The sequence below is a fragment of the Thermobia domestica genome, chromosome 18 (assembly GCF_964235325.1).
Source record: "Thermobia domestica chromosome 18, izTheDome1.hap1.1, whole genome shotgun sequence".
NCBI lineage: Eukaryota > Metazoa > Arthropoda > Insecta > Zygentoma > Lepismatidae > Thermobia > Thermobia domestica.
Window position 1 is genome coordinate 89,832,662 of NC_137471.1, and position 22,505 is coordinate 89,855,166.

General features: G+C 35.0%; 1 protein-coding gene across 1 annotated transcript in view; it reads right to left on the reverse strand.

The window, feature by feature from the left end:
• Positions 1–22,505, reverse strand: part of Hpr1 (THO complex 1-like protein Hpr1) — a 61,368-nt gene that overhangs the window by 22,525 nt on the left and 16,338 nt on the right. The window contains exons 5-8 of the mRNA XM_081746184.1: positions 20,279–20,411; positions 13,967–14,072; positions 9,541–9,779; positions 1,261–1,390 (exon numbers count right to left, since the gene is read on the reverse strand). Coding sequence (XP_081602310.1) covers positions 1,261–1,390; positions 9,541–9,779; positions 13,967–14,072; positions 20,279–20,411 — 608 coding nt within the window. The remainder of the gene's footprint in view (positions 1–1,260; positions 1,391–9,540; positions 9,780–13,966; positions 14,073–20,278; positions 20,412–22,505) is intronic.

Below are 22,505 nucleotides of genomic sequence, written 5' to 3' on the forward strand. Positions count from 1 at the left end.
AAGAAATTGCATTGATTGTTACGCAAAGTGGTGCCAGTGTCAACGTCTATCGATTTTAACTGCCATCTGGAAAGAATCGATGTTACTATTTGATGGATTGGTATATGTTCTCTGTGGTTCTTTAGCTGCGACGTTGCCACACAGTGCAATTAGTGTCTCTAGACGAGAACCCGAAAGATATACAATTACCGGTAGGGTAACTGTCCCAATAATTGACAGTGTACCAGTAATTGACACTTTCGTCATTTATCCGAAGCAACAAGACTGCGGGACTAAGTACAAGCAAATGCTGCCACCTTTTCTTCCTTTGCAGTGTTGTTAATCCCACACCACTGTTAATATTTGCCTCTAAGTAGTAGTTCTCCAAAGAAAACAGAAAATCGATGGACAGTGCAAAATAGTACTATAATAGCTATATTAGCGAAAGAAATAAACATGTTTATTCAGGTGGAAACTTATAAATGAGCTTGATAAGTTGGTAGAAAATTATATGGTTCATTAGAATAAGATATTAGGAGATGTCAATTATTGGGTCACAAGGTGTCAATTACTGGTGAATCTCACAAATCTTGGTGTCAATTACTGGTACAATGATCAACTTTTCGTATACATATTGTAAAAAATAATAATTATTAGTCTATTATTTTTATGATGGTCTATAAAGATGAAGGAAGGATGCCTTCGTACCTCTACGAGAGATCAGTAAGCCAGGCTCATTTCAAGAGTGAAGAAACTTGCAATTTGTCAAACACTGTTCTTATACTGTCAATTATTGGGACAGTTATCCTATATATAATTTTTGCTTTATTTTCACTTGTAGAATAGTGCGCTGTAGTCTGTGGGCGCTATTTTTAGAACACCCGATAAAGTTATTATACTGGAATATCGTACGACAACACAATAGAATCATTTCAGCTACCATAGCAAGCAATTTGGCACAAAACTTAACACGCAGCAGCACTCTAAGAATTCTTTGTCAAAAATACATACAATTTTTCAGTTTCAAGTGTCACGGTTATGCCCTGGACGCTAAAGGAGATAAGTGATTAATAAAAGTGAATGACTGAAAGAACTGCTGAAATGAGAGTGTGGCAGGAAACAGGAGAACCCCGAGAAATTCCAGACACGATACTGTCAACCATACACAAACTGTTCTTCACAATTACCATTGTCAGGTTTATACATATTTTAAATATTGCAAATTTGGATCCCACTTCCAAGAAAACTGGTGATTAATGAAAATAAACAGTTCATAGTTACCTTCAGAATGTGTTTCACAGCCTCAGCGAATTTCCGTCCACCCGGCGGAATTTCTTCCAGCAATTTGTATAACGTATCAGTTGTACTATTAATCCAATCAGTTTGAGCTGGCTTCAGTTCACTGTTTTCCCTAAAAGCATACACAAACAAAAATTATTCACATTTATACATAACCATGTTATAGATTATTATCCACTCTTTTTAGTTAGTCGTTCTATTTGCAGCAAAGTGAAGCTGACCCTGAAGTAAGCGTTGACGGCGAAAATGGATTACAATAAACTCAGTAAAATAATACTAACTTTTTTTTATATATATTCCTAACGAAACAGTATCCAATATTTCAGATAATTTATCAGATATTCATTAGCAAAGACCGTAGAGGCTTAAAAATATGCAGCATCAGAATCTTCAATGCTAAAAGCTTCAACTTTTGTGAAAATATTCATTTAAATAAAAAAGTAACTTAATCTAGTAACATGTAATTTTTGGGGTGTCTACATTGTATATACGTTAATTCCAAAGAAGGGCAAACGCATACACAGGGTAGCCTGCCAAAAGAACAACACAATACTGGGTTAAAATACGATTTTTTTTTAAACGGAGATTTGCACTGAAGTTGAAGTTTTAAGCATGCGAAGATCCCGCTCCTGCATATGTTTTAAGTCTCTATTGTTCTTGATAATGGACTCGATAAAGTATCCGAAATATCGGATATTATTTTCTTAGAAATACAAAAAGGTTAGTCGATGAGTTGATTTTGGGTTTAACGTCCCGTTCAGCAGCAAGGCTATATTAGACGTGGACCTATAGATTAACGTGGAATCCGAACCACATGAGCTCCCACCGGGAATCGAACCCGGGTTTCCCACGCCAAAGACGAACACAAAAAGGTTAGTACTATTTTATTTGGTAATATGTATTCCATTTGCTCTATTAATCATTATATCACAAACTCTTTAATAAACTAAATTCAAGTTTCTAGCCTCATAATGCTCGATAGGCTATACCCAAAAGGCTGATGTGTGGTCAAATCGGCTCCAATAGCTGTTGTTTCTGGATTTCTAGACCGAAGTGCTATACTGACTTAAGTCAAGTAGCGCTTCAATCGCTTCACGATATTAATCAATGTCGAAATTTCTGTAACCTCAGCGAATATCGATCTGGGCCCATGCAAATCAAAGGCTCACGCACAGATCATTTGGCTTTGATTACTAAACAAAAATCTGATATTACAAAAACGAGGCATTGAGGAGAAAACAGCATTGCCCACAATCCTATCCAACTACGACAGAAAGCACTGTCGACGTAATAGAAATTGTTTAAGTCAGACCTTACGCTCTTATTTATTTGCCTGGACCTTTCCACTAGTTTTTCGAGCTGTCAAACATTCACAAAAGTTTAAACGAAAGTATAACTTGTAAGATTTCCACTTAAGTTAGTCATAGCGACTGAGGTTCTTCTGTTGTTTTATTGGGTGGCAACAAGGACGGTAGGATAGATCTAAAACGATGATCTTCTCTTCTATATCTATTTTATACTTTTGTAACCTATTAGAGAAAACACAACGGAAAGACTTAAGATTCTGGATAAGTAAATATTCTAGGGATTTTGAATAAATATCAAACAAAGAAGGAAACCAGATACAGTTGAGTGATATTCTTGCAGAAGCGTGGACTATCCACATTTATTTATTTCCTATTATTATTATTATTAATAATTTACAAAATATATTTACAAGCTTTTAAGAAATGAAATGAAATGAAATCTTTGAGTTTTACGTCCCACGGTTATGCCGGTAAAGCTAAAGGAGACGGTGATGATGAGAGATGAGTGAAATGGTGGAATGAAGAAAGTGGGAGGAAACGGGAGAACCCCGAGAAAACCCACAAGCACGGTGTTTGTCCACCACAAAGTTCACTTGGCGGCGGCTGGGATCGAACCCAGACCCCAAGCACCAGAGGTGAACGCTCTACCACTGAGCCACCGCGCCCCCTTACAAGCTTTTAAGCTAATGTCAATTTTCCTTCATCAGGTCCACTTAAACTCTGTATAAGTCTTGTATTCGCGCCAGGCGACCTCCACTGTTGACAAACATGTTTATGCAAGTGGCTTCGTTAAAAACTTAGCACAGCAGATATTTTGATTCTTGTTTTGCGAACAGGACTTAGTTTGATGGATGAGAAAACATTTGCCACACACATTTTTTTCAGAATATCCTTTTTTACCTTATGGCTGAAATAGCTACGCGAAACTTGTAACGATTCACTGTCTATTTCCATTTTTCCATTTCGCGATGCAACCTGTCCAGAAAGCCCCTGAACTTCTACAACATTCCTGCAAGTGATATTCTAAAGTAATGAAATTCCTCAAGGGCTGGACTGAATGTAACTTTTCCCTCAGATGCTGGGTTGAATGCAGAGTGGTGTATCGCGGTGCGAATGGTCTATTGTACTTAGTGCTCAGCTATCATCAACAGTATTGAATGTAGTGTTCTATCTGCACTATCGTACTGATTCTAGTTCTGTTTATATTGAGTTAAAATGGGCATTTCTAATAGTAACATTATGAATTTCCAAGTGAAAAAAGTACAATCAAATTCACTTTCGATAAAGGAACTCAATATATTAAACCAACGCTGTTAAAATTAACAGATAGCTTCAGAACTGTTTTCCTCATTGGATCGAAAACAGGATAGTGTTACAACTGCATAATGAAGACTATTGTGTATACGTCAAGTTATCCTCCAATACTGACGAATCTTTTCTTATCCATATATTCATAATGACGGCATTATAAGTTCAATGATATTTAGTGATGCAAGTACGGAAATTAATCTACTGCGCATTTTGGATCAACCAACTGAAATTTCTGATTTTTTAAAAAGCATATTAGTTCTTCATGGAATTATACTTTATACAGGAAGTTGAATATCAAAAGTGGCCAGCGGATTATCCCTTTCCTTTTCCGGCATGCGTATTTGTAAAATGAAAGCACAAAAACATATTCCGTCCAAAATACTAATACAAGGCTTTTTATGTCACAGTTATATCCACGACAAAAGCTGACGTCCCATCAGTGTCTCGCAATGGACCATTCTATTCAGGATTGCCCTCAACGAAAAAACCTATTCTTATCTCCAGACATTTTCCGTATGACAAAATTTATCCACTGGCACATTACCATGTTCTTCACATTATTCTGCGCTCACAAAAGCCGCTATCAAGATACTACAACCAGCTACCTGGATATAAACATAGGAAAATGAGACAGAACCACCGGAACACATTAACAGCAAGGAATTTCCAACACAAAAGGAACGTGTTGGACTAACTTCAGAATGCGACACTCTTTCATGCATCTATATGCTTTTCTAACTTTGACCCCGAACATTCTGAGAAGAACACGAAGACTCCTCTAACAAGCAGAAGTGAAGCAATGGACCAACAATCCAAGTCCTCGCTTGATAAAATTGTGACAAGTGATGTTATTGCACGTGAAACTGAAGTTGATTTAGAAATGTCCACCTCTGTATCACATATGAAAAAGATGAAACTTAAGGCAAGCATGTAAGATGTCCGAGGCGAGTCTATGGATGGTAATGGTGTTTCACATATGCTATATGCGGGATCAAGTACTGAAAGTTTGGATGAATATTGATTTCCGTCATTCCCCGGTGTCTCTTGTCCCCTCTAATAGTCCTGGATCTAGCTATGGTTCTGTAGGAAAGTTTGAGTATGGAGAATTTTTCTTAAGAAATGTTTAGTAGGTATTTTACTTTTTTTTTTTTTTTTTTTTTTTACTTGGGTGGATAACCGACATATGTACGTTTTCCAGCTATGACGTCATCAAACGAGCTGTTTAATCACAGAAATATTGACATCTCGACTAATATTGGACTAATTTACACGTAAGTTCGTTCTTTTCCTTCAGGGTTGTTTAGCATGGGTCCTAGTACGCATGTTTTTACTAATGTATACATTCGGCACATTTCTCTGGGGTGACGTCAACCAAGATGGCAGCTACTTTCATCATAAAAATGATCATATCTCCGCTAATATTTGACTGATTAACATGCAATTCCGTTCTTTCTTTGAGTATTACTTAGCAGGGGTCCTAGTAAATATTTTTCTTACTAAGGTGAACATCTGACACATTTCCTGGGATAACGTCATCCAATATGGCGGTCGCTCAATTACAAAAGTATTCATACTTCTGGTAATATTTTAATGAAATTAACACCGAATTTCGTTATAATTTTTCATTATTGTTAAACAAATGTTCTTGTAATTAGTTTCAATTTAGATGGTCATCCGACAAATTTTCCACGTATCGCGTAATCGAAAATGACGGCTGCTCAATCACAGAAATCTTTATATCTCTAGTAATATTTGACTAATCAACACGAAAGTTTGTTTCAGTTTTTATAAGGAAAACTTAGTAGATGACGTAGTAAGTACTCTTAATTTAGCTGGAGATTCAACCCATTTTCCAGGGATTATGTCATTCAATACGGTGGCTCTTTTGTCGAAGAGTTAAATGTTCACCATAACTTTTCCAAGAAACAGATACAGAGCGTAGATGAAAAGGTAAATTCAATGTTTCAATATATTTTGCGAAAAGGTAACCCATTTGAAATGCGTCCTAAGGAAAACATTAGTTCCACAATATGCAAAAGAAAAGATCTTAAACATTTCCCAAATAGCTGGTGAGCCTATTCTACATTGCGTAAAACACTATATGAAGACAAAATAAGAAGGGATTTCAATACTATTCACAAATTAATGCTACTATTAATTATTTCATAGTCACATAGCATCAACTACAGGAAAAAGCAAAAGAAATAAGTCAAACAGTTTTGCCTATAGGATGCTAGAAATCGGTCAAGCTCGTGGATATAATGCGCAAGAGCTTTCCAGATATGATTTGTCTAATAATTCTCTACTCTTCGGTGAAGAAGGGTTTATGAAAAAGAAAGAAAGAAAAAAAAACTTTATTGAAAGAGGTTGAAACATCTTTCAACATCACCAATAATGATCTCCTGTTCCAGGTGGATCAGGAAACTTGTCACATTGTGGATGTTATGAATTCTATCTGGAAAATGACGAAAACTGACAAGAAAACTTTCGATGATGTAGCTTCTAACTTTACATAAATTCAGAGCATCACGAAGGACTCTGAAAGGGTCTATTATACAGCTACCACAAATTATAACCAAAAGAACATGAGAGAATGAAGGCAAAATAGAGCTTCTGTTACAGATATAGCTTCCATCTCCGAAGACATTCCATTGCCTGTATAACTCAATAGTTTTTGGGGATCTCCAAGCAACAAACTGCTACTACAAGAATTTATTGTGAAAATATTGATGTCTTTCTTGACTGAAACGCCATTCCTACCAACCACACCTTTAGTGCCTTCTCTGGCGATGAAGATTAGATGATGTTCAACTGTACATCTGTGCAAAATGGAATGCAGGTTAATCATCCAGAAATAAATTGATTACTATTAGAGGAAGCTGATTTTAGAATGATGATTCATTCTAAGTATGCATCCCAATGTGGGTTCACCAAAATTGTTCTCGTGAGTGCTGACACTAACATAATGGTATTAGCAGTGTTTCATTGGCCTACTCTTCATCAAATTAGTTTACAAGAAATGTGGGATGGACTGGAGTTGGTGATTCCACACGACTTCTGCCGGTTCATGCCACTTACCGAAAAATGGGCGAAGACCTGTACAAACTGCTTCCAGCCATCCAGTACACTAGTAAGTTTAGTATGAAGAAACCAGCTATTCATTCTGCATTTGGGAATTTTTGGAGTGTCGCCTAACTGGGGTGATGTAGAAAAAAAAAAAAAAAAAAAAGCCTTAAAGCTGCAGAAGAATATTTAGTCCAGCTACTGAAGAAAGGACCTCATTGCACATCTTTAGATAAATTCAGGGTTTGTTGGTATCATCATGGAAAAATGTAGACATTAACGACTTGCCACCTTCAAGCAAGAGGACGCTTATTAAGATCTTAATTTTGACATCTACAAATTTCTCAGCATTTGTAAGAAAAATAAGGTAACATGTGCCTTTTGCAAGTGTAGGGGTGCAAAGGAGTTGAATTCAACTTGTAAAAATCTTTTTAGATGAAATCTTAAAAAGGTGATGGTGATATTCACTGTATATTATATTGATTTGCTTACCATATACTATAATTTAAAACTTCTCATGCACTTCATATTGTAAACAGAATGGTTTGTAGTGAAGGGTATTGATACATGTTGTTAATAATATTTATAATATCAGAATGAACGCAGCTGTTTGTAATTATTTAATTATTTTTTACTCATTATTTATTAATTAATTATTATGTTGCAAGATATTTTAGTTAAAAGGATTTGATATAGCACATAGTTTATTGGATTAGAAAATTAGTTGGATTTTTTAGTTCTCGATATTAATACGAGAAACGGATGTATGTCTTGCTGTGTATGTTTCTGTTGAATGTATGTTTAAATATTTAACTTAATTTTAAAAAATGGTTTAATATATTTTAAATACTATTTAAATAATATATTTCTAGCTCAATTGGAATTATGTTAGAATTAAAGTGAATTGCGACTTTAGAGGTATTCACTTCGTCAATAGTAATTACACCGTACTAACGAAATTCTATGTTGATTAGTCAAATATTACTAGAGATATTAAGATTTCTGTGATTGAGCAGCCACCATTTTGGATGATGTGATATTTGGAAATTGTCGGATGACCACGTAAATTAAAACTAATTACAAGAACATTTGTTTAACAATAATGAAAAATTATAACGAAATTCTGTGTTAATTTCAGTAAAATATTACCAGAAGTATGAATATGTTTGTAATTGAGCGGCTGCCATATTGGATGACGTCATCCCAGGAAATGTATCGGATGTTCACCTTAGTAAGGAAAATACTTACTAGGATCCCAGCTAAACAATCCTGAAAAAAGCACGAAACTGCATGTTAATCAGTCCAACATTAGTGGAGATTTGAACATTTTCATGATTAAGCAGCCATTTTGGATGACATCATCCCAGAGAAATGTGTCGGGTGTTCACATTAGTAGAAACATACATACTAGGACCCGTGCTAAGCAACCCTGAAAGAAAGGAACGAAATTACATGTAAATCAGTCCAATATTAGTCAAGATGTGAATGATTTAGTGATTAAACAGCCGCCATCTTTGATGACGTCATAGCCGGAAAACGTACCAGATGTCGGATGTCCATTCAAGTAAAAAGTAATTAGTAAGATACCTACTAAACATTTCTGAAGAAAAATTCTCCATACTCAAACTTTCCTACAGAACCATAGTCAGATCCTGGATTTTAAATTGTGCTAAAGTGTGTGTGAGTGGTGTATTAACACCATTTTTCCTCTTTGAGCGCGGAGTGTGATTCTCGAGTTTTCACTACCTATTTCTCATATGGTCCATAAAAAGTGAAAAGTTATTGTACATTAAATTTGAACGGTATATCGAGTGAAGCTAATTTATGATTATGGTTACCTCCTTTCATTACATCCTAAAATCTTGATATAATCTGTTTCCAAGAGATGATCTTTACTCCCTTTCATCTCTTACCTTCCTCCCCACGATATGTATATATCAATTTACGTACAATTGAAAGAGGCACGCCCATTGCCTGTAAAAAGGGTATACAACTCTCTCAGATACGTCGCACAGGGGTCTTTAGTATTGACATTTAAATATCCATTCACGATTATAATTACGGCTTGGTAAGTAGCCAATTTTTTGTTAATTTTAACCCATTCACGATATTTTTTGAATACCGAAAAATATCGATATAACGAAAACTGAAATATCAGATACCGAAAAACCGAATATCGAAATACAGAAAATACCGAAAACCAAAATATCGAAGTCCAGAATAACTTGCAAACAAAAAAAGGTAATAATCATATATATGTGCCTACTCTTTTCCTGGCAGACTGTAGCCATAAGCTTTCACATATTTTGCGAAGGAAGGAATCATGTTAATGGCATTTCTTGCTGGGACACCCTTTATAAAGAATCTAACTATTGCATTTCATGTGATATTTCTAAATGTTGAAAATTTAAAACAAATATATTAAATAGTAATGAGGCAAGATTAACATATAAGATCAACATGTAATGTATATTAGTCAAAAAATGCAACTTTAGTTAATTTCCTCTCTTTTATATTCAACTTTAGGCAGCTCGATTTGAAAACAATACTCCAAAACCCATAAGAAATACTAAATACTTACGGCTTGAATTTTACTGAGGACTTCAGATAATGAAATAAGATCAAAAACTGGAGAAGCACATATCGTCGAAAATTGGAATCGCTTAACTGAAGCTCGAGTAACTTCTGATTAGTCAAGAATTTGGCAAAATACTGTTCTGTGGGAGCATCATCTTCACCATATACCTGCAACTGACTAGATTTTCCTTGAAGGTCCTCAAGTTTAAAACTGCTGAAAGCTGAAAGAACTGACGAAGTATGCTGAAACAAAAAGGCTTTTTAATAAGTAAAAATAGCAAATTTAAACCTGGAAAGGATTTTGTTGGGTATTAATAGAATGTTGTTCTTAACTATGTAACTAACATTCTTGCTACTTTTTGCACTAACAGGTATGGAACAATTACAACCGTATGTTGTATACTTGTATTCTTTATTGTATACTTGTATTCTCTTTCGAGCGATATTTGGTTTATAAATATGTACAAGCCAGTTTATTTTACAGAAGAAAAAAAAGAAAAAAAATAATATAAGATTAATATATATATTTTTAGGTAACTAAGAACGAAGAACTGAAGGTTGTCATAGAAACAATAAACAAGTTATAAGGTAATGTAATGGACTCGCTGTTATGTTGGATGTGAGTTAATGTTTTATGAAGCTCCAAAAGATAATAAAAGGTTTAACAAAGTAATTTAAAGTCGGTCAATTTTACTATTTACGAACCAGTGAGTTTGTTGTGTCAGTTATATAGTGATATATTTGTTATACAATGATGGAATAACATGGAAAATATGACCGCTAGACTAGCGTCAATAAAGCATCAATAGTATAATATATTATCTGTCTAATAGTTCAATTGATAAAGAAAGAGAACGTATTGGGGTTCAGGTTCTTGTCAGTCCAGCAGGTGCATTTTACTTCATTATTCCACCATTGTTCCATATCTACGAGCATGAAAAAAAATAACTAAATTTAAATTAATTCTAACTAAATAATAACTAACTACGTAACTTTTTTTTTTTTGTTTGTTTGTTTGTTTGCAGTACATGTCTGTCTGTAGTTTTGGTACACATTGAAATCCGCGTGCCACAGTACCGTCACATGTCGCTAGAGGAGTCAAAAGAAAATATACAAAATATGAGTTGAGTTGATTTTGAGTTTAACATCACGTTCAGCAGCGAGGCTATATGAGACGTGGACCTACTGATTAACGTGGAATCCGAACCACATGAGCTCCCGCTGTACAAAATATGGTACAAGTAAAACGACGGAAGACGAAGATTGAATTTGACGGATAATATTTACTAGGGTATTTTTCACAGTCAGAACGAAGAGATTAGGAGAACACCATATTGAACTGAAGTACTATAATCGTAAAATCCCAATATAATAAAACATGAAAGCATTAGGATTAATTTATACATTGGCATTTAATATTGTTACGTAAAAGATCATATAATATATATATATATACTAGCTGAAATACTCATTCTTCGCATGGGTAGGATAAAATATCTATGTAAACAAACTAAACAACGAAAGAAAAATTATCGGTTATTTTCTACTACTTTTACATATCCCGGTAAACACCCCTGAGCCCCCCTAATTCGAATTAAAAAAAAACACACATCCAGCCGATGGGGGCTGTACATGAAAGTCAACGTCTGTGGGAAAATCACAATTCATCTCAGCGACCGCGAAAATTATGGATTTGACACTAATGTTGGTCATTTTGGATTATTTTTACGTCTCGGTACCCCTCTCCCCGGCCCGCAAACAAAGGTAGCTGAATTTGCAAGTAATCGCCAATGGAAGTGTCATCATTGATCTTAGAGACCGCGAAAACTATGAATTTGACACTAACATCGGTTATTTTCTACTACTTTTACACATTCCAGTAAACGCCCCCCCCCCAAGACCCCCCTGGTTCGATTTTTTTTTTAAAACTTCATCTTGGTCTGGGGCCTGAACCAAGGTACCAGTGACCAAAAGTTGGTAACTCGGTCCACTCGTCTGATTCTCAGGCCGCACAGACAAACAAACTCTATTTTATACATACAGTATATATATATATATATATATATATATATATATATATATATATATATATATATATGTGTGTGTGTGTCTGTGTGTGTGTGTGTGTGTTTTAAATTAATGAAATCTCCGTTCTTTAAGTTAGCAGGATAACCATTAGATGACAAATGCTGTTTTGTTACTTCTGTGTAGTTGCTAAATTCCCTACTTGAAGCGGTGGTAGTCTTATGACGTAAAACCGCGCACACCTACTGGTCGTTCTGCTTACGATCTGCATAGTGTTTTGCAGGTAATGCTATGAATAAGATGTAAATTTGAGGTTGAATTGGCATAAGTATGAAATTTACTTCGATCATGTGAAATTTAATCATCTTTCTATTGGATTAGATAGTGGAAAAAATCAGTTTGGCTATTGTCAAGAAAGTATAGCACAGTGAAGATAATAGTGTAAATATGTCAATATACACTATGTGATCAAAAGTATCCGGACACCCCCAAAAACATACGTTTTTCATATTAGGTGCATTGTGCTGCCATCTACTGCTAGGTACTCATTATTAGCGACCTAAGTAGCCATTAGACATCATGAGAAAGCAGAATGAGGCGCTCCGCGGAACTCACGGACTTCGAACGTGGTCAGGTGATTGGGTGTCACTTGTGTCACAAGTCTGTACGCGAGATTTCCACACTCCTGAACATTCCTAGATCCACTGTGTCTGATGTGATAGTGAAGTGGAAACGTGAAGGGACACGTACAGCACAAAGTGTACAGGCCGACCTCGTCTGTTGACTGACAGAGACCGCCGACAGTTGAAGAGGGTCCTAAAGTGTAATAGGCAGACATCTATCCAGATCATCAAACAGGAATTCCAAACTGCATCAGAATCCACTCCAAGTACTATCGCGTGAGGTGAGAAAACTTGGATTTCATGGTCGAGCGGCTGCTCATAAGCCACACATCACGCAGGTAAATACCAAACGACGCCTGGCTTGGTGTAACGAGCCTAAACATTGGACGATTGAACAGTGGAAAAACGTTGTGTGGAATGACGAATCACGGTACACAATGTGGCGATCCGATGGCAGGGTGTGGATATGGCGAATGCCCGGTGAACGTCATCTGTCAGCGTATATAGTGCCAACAGTAAAATTCGGAGGTGTGATGTTATTGTGTGGTCGTGTTTTTCTTGGAGGGGGCTTGCACCCCTGTTGTTTTGCGTGGCACTCTCACAGCGTAGGCCTACATTGATGTTTTAAGCACTCTCTTGCTTTCCACTGTTGAAGAGCAATTCGGAGATGGCGATTGCATCTTTCAACACGATCGAGCACCTGTTCATACTGCACGGCCTGTGGCGGAGTGGTTACACGACCATAACATACCTGTAATGGACTGGCCTGCACAGAGTCCTGACTTGAATCCTATAGAACACCTTTGGGATGTTTTGGAACGCCGACTTCGTGCCAGGCCTCACCGACCTACATCGATACCTCTCCTCAGTTCAGAATGGGCAGTCCGTGAAGAATAGGCTGCCATTCTCCAAGAAGCCTTCCAGCACCTGATTGAAAGTATGCCTCCGAGAGTGGAAGCTGTCATAAGGCTAAGGGTGGGCCAACATCATATTGAATTCCAGCAGTACCAATGGAGGGCGCCACGAACTTGTAAGTCATTTTCAGCCAGGTGTCCGGATACTTTTGATCACATAGTGTATGTCAATCGATGTGAAATTAAGTGACTGATTTAATTAATGTTGTTTCCTGTTGTGTTTAACCTGGTTCGGGTCTATTATTTGAAAATCACGGCAGATAATACGTATTCGTTTTCTTTCCCATCATTAACAAACAAACAAACTTTGTTAAAATTAAATGTGCTTGCATTATTCAGAATACTCTTAAGATTGGAGGTATCATATGCACTTCACTTCTGTTAAATTCCTATCTTTAATATGTATATAAACAAAGTAATAAAATGAATGTGGCTGCCTCAAGAATAGATTCAAATTGCAAGTCATTCAGCTTTTCCGTAATTGTTATTGTTACACTTATATTTGTTCCAATAAAATAGTTTGCTGCCAGTAGACACTGGAATTTTCTTGCTATGAAAGTAGTGAAGAACTTGCTCAATTGTGTTAAATATGTAATTTTAATCATGCGACATTTTGGAACCTTATTCGACGTGTCACCGCAAATTGTCAAAGCTGATGGAGTTGAGTTGTCTATCTCCTTTGGTATAGTTACTTTATTTCAAGGGAAGCTGCTTGTGCAAGTCTCTAGTACTGATAATTAACCGGCGCATAACATATATGCGTGCATTAATATTACAATATGAAACCAGAAGATAGTTTAAACACTCACAAAAAAGAAAAGATGAGGTATTCTCTGTATTTGATTGCTTGACATAGTCTAATACTTACTGTAGTAAAGGTCTTCCACTTCACTTTATTATAACACTGGTTAGGATTTCTGAAGAAATCTTGCAAAGCCCAAAATTTACAATAGAGGTTGTAATCAATTTTTAGCCTATGTAGTAGAGAAGAGAAGAATGTTTCGTCTTAATTTCCAATAAACATTAAAATAAACAGAATATATAAAACAGAAAATAACTTTTTCGTGACAAAAATACTTTTATGTTAATAAATAACTGAAACAAACCAACCTACCTACCTTCGTTCTTTAAAATTCAATATAATTCAATATTAATCCCACCTATGAAAATGTAATTCAGAAGTACGTGTTATTTAATCTTATATGAACAGTTTTTTTTTTTTTTTTTTTTTTTTAAGACACTGTAAGATATGGAATATCAAGGTTCGAGTCTCAGTGAAAAATCACGTGGTAGAATAGCATCTTAAACTACTTAAACCTTCAAGGTGTCTCATGTAATTCTGCTGCTGGAAAAGAACTTTAACTCAACAATACCAAATATAACTTTCTAAACAATCATCTAAGCTCACTTGAGCTAAACCTCAGAGTTACTTCAATATATAAAGGCAGAAAATAAGATACACAGCTTATCCAATTAAATACTAAAACCAGATACGCAGTTAAATACTGAAATCTCGATCACAGAAACACACTATAAATTGAGCTGTCATAAAAACACAATGACTATATAAATAATTACGAACATCGTGTGCGTGGGTTTTCTCGGGATTCTTCCACTTTCCTCATTCCACCATTTCCTTCATCATCATTATCATCGTTACTCTTACTCGGCCTTGGAACATAATGTTAGACTTTAAAAAAAAAAAAAAAAAAAAGTCCACATAAGCAGTTCAATGATTATACCGCTCCCAACACGATAAGCTGGCATATTAGAGTGGCATGAAGGATTTATGATATTTCCTTTTATAATATACGCCTATGATCATCCTGTGTACTTAAGTTATGTCTTTTATCTTGAAATTTTATGCGAAATTTACGGGCTTGTACACATAGTTTGGGAAGCTTATTTTTTTATTCATTATTTGTTTTCATTTTGCTGTTTGCTTTTGCGCGCTAAATGATTTAATCTTCATAAAGTTTAAATTTATGTAACAAAGAAGGGAAGGTTGAAAAAACACGATTTTTTAAAAAAATAATAAAAAAATAATTTTTGCCGTTTTTTTAAAAATTTAGAACCGAATAAAATTACAAGATGTTCCTTTTCTTAGGTGATAATCTACGGATTTGAGTTTCTTCAATCAGAGAATTTGCGATATTTATGTAGTTTCCTGCGAGGTGTATCTCACATGTGACAGTTACTCAATGGCACTACAATATTGTTCACCCAACATCAGTAGTGGATCTAGAAAGTAAAAGCTGCGGGGCCAGCCAGAATCCAGACTATGATAGGTACATCATGAGCGTACTATAAGCTTTCAAAAATATATGCATAATAGCTTTAATTATTTTTGTCATTCAAAAAACTGGAAGGGGGGGGGGGAGAAGCTAGAACCGCCACTGTCCAACATCTACGAGGGAGCACGGTCACCGTGATCGTGTGAACTCAAATCACAATGATTAAACGACACAAAGAGAATGTATGATAATCTTAATTTTTCTTTTTAAGCATCTTAATCAGTGAACAACCAAAGTAAAACATACAGTGCAGAATATATTACCATTCTGCAAACTGCAAAAAAATTTGCATTGCACTAAACAGTGAGTACATAGCTTATTTTGAAGAGAGTTTTGTTTATAAATTGAACACAGTTTTTTATACTCCTTTTATCATAACTTTCTAATCATGAATATCAGTATCTTTTGCTTTAAAATTGTAAAATTATTCAAAGTAAACTTGCATATCAGCATGAATAGTACATGAATATAAATATTTGATTTTAAGTTATTTACACTTATATTTAAATCTTCTTTACCACCTCATGGGATGAATATTTTAATCAAAATGAAATAACAGAAAGGCAGATCGACCTAATCTTCAAAAATGCGAGAAATTTAGGACACCCTTTTTACCCTTAGGAAACATTTCAATGAATGTATAGTACTAATGATTAACCCAAGTGCTAACTGTTTAAAAATCATTTTAAATGGTTCAACTGTTTTTGGTGCACGTCACAACTTATTTTCAATGAAGACTTTATATACAGTGTTGCATCTTCCTAACATGAGAAGATCATGTCTGTGTACCTGTTTAACTCACCTTCTTCTCTTAGAATACAAAATTTAATGAAAATGACAGGCTCTAGTCAGATGCTAAGTTAATTTTAAACAATTTATTTGTTTTCCCGTGATGATGAGAGAGAACAGCGATGTAATTTTAATATATTAAGAAAAACAACACAAAAATTTCCTTTCCCCCTCATTTAATAAAACTGGAATTTTCTAGAAGGTTAGGCCACGTTTCCACTTATTTCTCATAAAAGGTTTACATACGAAATTTCATCTTAGGAACGCGAGGAACTCGTGAGATACTTTGCTTTTGGCATACATTTTAAAAATTTCTTCCCCATCAGGATACGCATTTATGAGAGTGACATGATAATATCTCGGCTCAAGCCAAGTGCTATGTTCAAAAATTCATTTAAAATGGTTCAGCAATTTCAAACGATTTGAATGTGGAAAGAACAATTACAGAAATTTCCCTCTTCTATCCTTACAGGTGGAATATTTGAAAGCGCTGGGACAAGTGTCAAATTATTAATGTTGTGCTTATGTACCAAATTTCATCTTCCTAACTTGACAGGTTCGTGAAACCTCTGTTTTGACATAAATTTTAATCCCCCTTCCCCTTAGAATACGTAATTTAATCGAAATTGTTCGATACAAACCAGGTTTGAGGTAGGTACTATATTCAAAAATTCATTTCAAATTGTTCAGGCCGTTATACATATGTGGACGTTTCAATCACGGTATAAAGGTTGATATATATATATATATATATATACATATATATATATATATATATATATATATATATATATATATATATATATATATATATATATTACCATGACATGCAAAATTCTGAACTGAAAATTGTGAGTATTGAATGTTAAATGGCTTTAAGCTTTCTCCTCAAGTCCCCTGTACAATATGAAATGACGAAATTAAATACATTTTCAAAATTTCATGTGGCATTAACTTTAATCTAAAAAACAAGTCATTTGTTTAAACTTGCATTATTAAGATCCTACCATCACATAGACGGATTAAGATTCGATTTCAGACTGACATTCGATTGGTGTCCACGAATGGTCAGAAATATTGCATTTTATTTCAGTTTTAAGCAAAATTAATTTAATCTAAAAGCAGTCATCCGAATTAAGTCCCTTTGATTTAAATCAATCAATTCTGAAAAAAGGAAATTCTTATGCTATTCTAATATGTTTCATAGTATTCACCGGCTATTTTTGTTCGGTTTTATTTATTTAGTAGTAGCTGATACCTTCACATATTAACGCAGACTATGTTTTGTGAGCCTTCAACTGCAACTTAACATCGAATTTGTCCAAGTGAATGATAAATTCGTACCCAATAATAATAATAATAATAATAATAATAATAATAATAATAATAATAATAATAATAATAATATACTTAAATTACTCCCTACAAATATATTCTAAATGAAAAAAAAAATCAAAGTATCTTACTATATTGAAATTCTGCTGCTATTACACATACCAGATTATAGAAATATGTGACCAAAGAAAACACCACATTTTAAATATTTACGTTCAGCGGTTAAAAATAAAATCAAATAAAAAAATAAGAAGTTGTGAAGTGGAATTCGGTATTCCTCCCACCTTTGGATTTAATTTTCAAAAATTTGAAAACGATCCCAATCTACAAAATAATTTCCGCGTAATCACTCTTTTATATAACTGATTACATTACGTAGATCATATTATTTGGAACTCCACCGTGACCATATTCTGTACATGTCGGCTACATGGATTTCACCACTTCTGCTAAAATGACTGAGTAACCAATTACGTTTATGATCCTCATTGTTTACATTACATAATAGTGAAAAGTAGTATGCAACTATTCGCAAGTTCCTAGTCCGCGTTCGACCGAAACTATGAAACACGGATCTACAATTTAACGAGGAATCCGAACAATGAAATTCCACTAGAGACCGAATTCGAGTCGCTTACATCAAAAGGAACGAACTACAGTGTTACTAAACACAAATTAGTGAATATGTACATCCGAAAAGATTTGAGCCGTGAAGGAACGTGGTTAGTAAGTGGATTGGCATCGGGTTTCAGCACAGAGGCCAAATAAGACGTGCAACTACAAAAGTATATGAGCTGTTACTGGAAATTGAACCTGGATCTTCTGCGCCACAGGCGCATACACTAACAATACAGCCATACGGGAAATCGAACAGAAGTGTGTGTGGTGTAATAAATTCAAAGATGGTTGAACATAATGTTTGTTCACAAGAACATGATGACAGACCAAAATCCTCTCACACAAATCCCGCCATTATTACAGGTTTGGTAACAATAATAAACCAAGTTTGTAAAATTTATGATATGACACACACCCGGAGAAAAAGACTTTATTTTAATGTTTATGCCTGATATTGGGAACTTTACAATCACTCTTGCTTTCAAAGTATGAAATTCACTGAAAACAATTATTAAAAAAAAAAAAAAAAAAAAAAAAAAAAAATGAACTGTTATGAGTTTTATAGAATTACTAGCTGAAATTCCTGTTCGCACGGTCAGAAAAATGCTCATAATAAGTTTGGAATTATATATAGTTTAAATAAAAATAAAATCTGACCAAAGGAAACATATATTATTTCTATTATTTAAGAGAAGAATAGGTTTATGTAAAATATTTGAATTCCCTTATGATGCGCGTTTGAATCGCATAAAAACCCACCTCAATCTAAGTGCTAACTATGTTTTAAAAATAATTTCAAACAGGTTTATATATATATATATATATATATACAGGGTGCGGAAAAACTCCCGGAACGGTCCAATATCTCGCGAAGTATAAAGTATAAAGATACATTTTAACTTCGATAAAAAATAATGTATTTGTCCATATTTGCAAGAAAATACAAATGGCGACAAAAATGGTTTATTTTTGTTGTAAGTAACCCTATTACTAAGAACTACTTTATAAAGCTAGTTTGCAAAACAATCATCGAAATTTGTATTCTATGTAACTTCAAAAAAGTATTAATTGAAGTTAAAACATATGGAATTTATTTGGGGAAATAAAAGAAAGAAGATTGCCTTGAACGCAGATCGAACTCACAACCTCTGACTCCGTAAGCCAGTAGGCTAACCGTACGGCCACAGAGCACGGAACAGACAGTTCGCATTTTCATAATGTTTTGCTGCACCACCTTTTATTGTGTCGATTCAAGCGCTATCTGCGAAGACACTGTTTTCAATTTTGGGTCAAATTACTGTCACTTTCTCTGGAGAATCAAAATATGCAATAAGAAATAGGTGTTCCCATTTAAAATTTTAAAGTTACTCCCCGTACCCCCGAAGGGGGTGGGGATAGGGGGTTGCGTTTGGTATGGTTGGATAGATTTTTAAAACCAATTTAACACGTGTTAGTTTTGTTTTGCTGATCTTTATACTTCGCGAGATATTGGACCGTTCTGGAATTTTTCCGCACCCTGTATATATATATATATATATAACTATTTTTCCTCAATTTCGCTACTATATTAAGGAAATTGCCCTCTCTATCCCCTCAGGAAGTGGATATTTCGAAAACGCTGAAACGCGGATTCCTTTACTTTTAATGAAGAGTTTATATACTGTACCAAGTTCGTACCTACAACGTAAGCGAATTTTCATATTTTACATTTCATGAATATAAAACCGGAAATTAGAATAATATAAGAATTATTCGCTTTCCGCCTTTAAAAGCAGGGTTTTTTAAACTGATCAAAAACAAATTTCATTATTTTTATTTCAGAGTTTATACTGAGTTTTATCTCTGTAACTTTAGGATTCCTGAGATACACTATTGTTTATAAACCCTGCTTACTTTAACCCCTTTAGAACATGTATTTTTTTAAAAATATATTCTTCCTTATCTCTTACTACCGTTACAAAACGAATTTTCTCCCTTAATTTCACATTTTTAGCTATAAAAGTAAGCCGTGGGTGTAAAGGAGTGAGTCCCATTTATATATAATAGCATAGATCTCATTACATAAAATAAAATTTCTTATTGTTCGTATGTACTACGCTTAACTCAAAACATAATGATAATAATAAACTACAATGTTAGAATACCTAGAATCTGCTTTCGTTTCTCCTTCTTCCAATCCGTCATCCGCATCTGGCAGTACGTCTTTTAGGTCAGTTTCTTCCTCTCTGCCAAATTCCGTGATATTATCTAAATTGAACTCACTCACAATATTGAGACCTGAAACAAAACAATACTACAATTACAAATGTTTTCCTCAAATTAGCCATACAATATCTATGATTAAATATTAAACTTGTTTTAATGTCACTCTGAATAGCTATTTGAATGGAACAAGATTTTTTTATTAATTATAACCTGTTCAAGCTTATTTGTAACTATACTGACAAAAATATTATGCATTTATCATGTAACATTCAACATATTTAATATATCAGAGCTAAAGGGAGGACCCTTCACGTAGTATAAGAAGGAATCCCAGTAGATAGATGAATAAACTTGTATGATAAAAATAGCATAGGTCCTGTGTGCGAAATGAATATTTAAGAAACACTAACAAGAGAACTACGGTATTTCTTCATGAGAATGTCAAATTAAAGCTCACTATTTCCCCACGGTGTCACAATGCTCAAAATTAGAGATATCATACGAGATCCGTAAACATATACCACTACTGCCACTGGCCTGCACTGCTGATACAATGCATCGCGGCTTCAGCTCCTCATGGAATTTTCATCAAACACGCGCAGTTCATCCAGCAAGAGAAACTATACGGTCAGCATACGTGCCTTCGGCGTGGGAGACCCAGGTTCGATTCTCGGTTTGGATTCATGTCTCACATAAAACTGGAGCTGAATGGAACGCTTAACTCCATATGAATCAACTAACAGACAATAAGGGGTGAATATGGTTACTTGCAATACAAGGATACCTTCTTCCAGTTCTCTATAATTCAATTCGCATGTTTGTTGTTGCTGTTATTTTTCGTTGAAGTTTGGTCCCTTTTCAGTCCCAAAGATAAATGAGATGTGGCCTACAGTTTAAGGTAGAATCTGAACCATCATATTACGTTCAGATTTTTGTGTTGTTTCATCGGGAAACAAAAGCGCATGGCTAGCAGCTAGACCATCAACGAAACGTAGGCGCTACGAGCGAGGAACTGGTGAACTTGGAAGAGAAGCAGGTAATGCTGAGTCTAGTCTGCTGGAATAGCCTATACAGGAAAGTGTAGGGTCATAAGGTATGTTTCCGAGTTGATCGCGAAGTACTGAGTAGTCAGCTGTGCCTGTGAATCCATATCAGTTGCTGAATGCGATAAGCCTTGTGCCGTCATCTCTTCAGTTTTGGTTAACGGTTCGTCACTTTTCTCTCTTGATATACTTTCACAATGTCTGATCTCGAATACCTGGGCGAATAAGTCATTTGGCCGATCAATGCACCAGTCTTTCGATATCCACGATTTGATCTTTGTCAAACACTGATAAATCTTGGCGTTTACTCATTATGCACTAATTCTTACCTCAAACTGAATACCTAGACTCACAACTATGCATTATCAAAATACAGGCTGTATCATCAAGAAACTTGTATGACAATAAGGCCCGATCCACTATTCAGAGGGAAGTCTACCTCACATCTGTAATGGTTAGCTCATGCGCCTTTGGTGCACGTGGTCACAAGTTCGATTCCCGGTGGGAGAGCTTTGTTTTGTTGGTTTATTGAAGGTTAGCGTCCCTATCTGGACCGGGCTAGTGCTGAAAAGAAACGCAAAACTCTAACTAATCAGCAAGTCAGATGCAGTCACAAGGACATTGTCATTGAATAACTAATACGCGTATCTCAAAAATTGCTCTTTTGAGTTAACATCAATAGCTTTTATGATTTTACGAGATCTATCGATCACTCTGCCTTCTCTTCAACTCGATATCTCACGAATGAAGCTTCGATCGCCTATGATACTTACAAATTCTTACACCACCTTCTTCATAGACCTCGTAAAATTATAAAATTTACCGGTGTTAACTCAAAATCGCAAGTTTTGAGACATATCTATTGGTTATTCCAACGACGATGTAATACCAAAACATTAATAAGAGAAAAATTTCGATGGAACTCAGTCAGAGCCTATGCAGTAAATATATCATCCCAGCATTCGTCTCTTGGAGCTCACAAGGAACCTCGGGGGTAAAAAATGGTTGGTCTCATAATTCAAACTCGAAATTTTCGATCACGAAGCGCAAATGCAAACAATTTTCCTACGCTAGCTTATATATTTTTCTTTCTTTCTTTCAAAGGTCCGAGTAATAGAAGTCA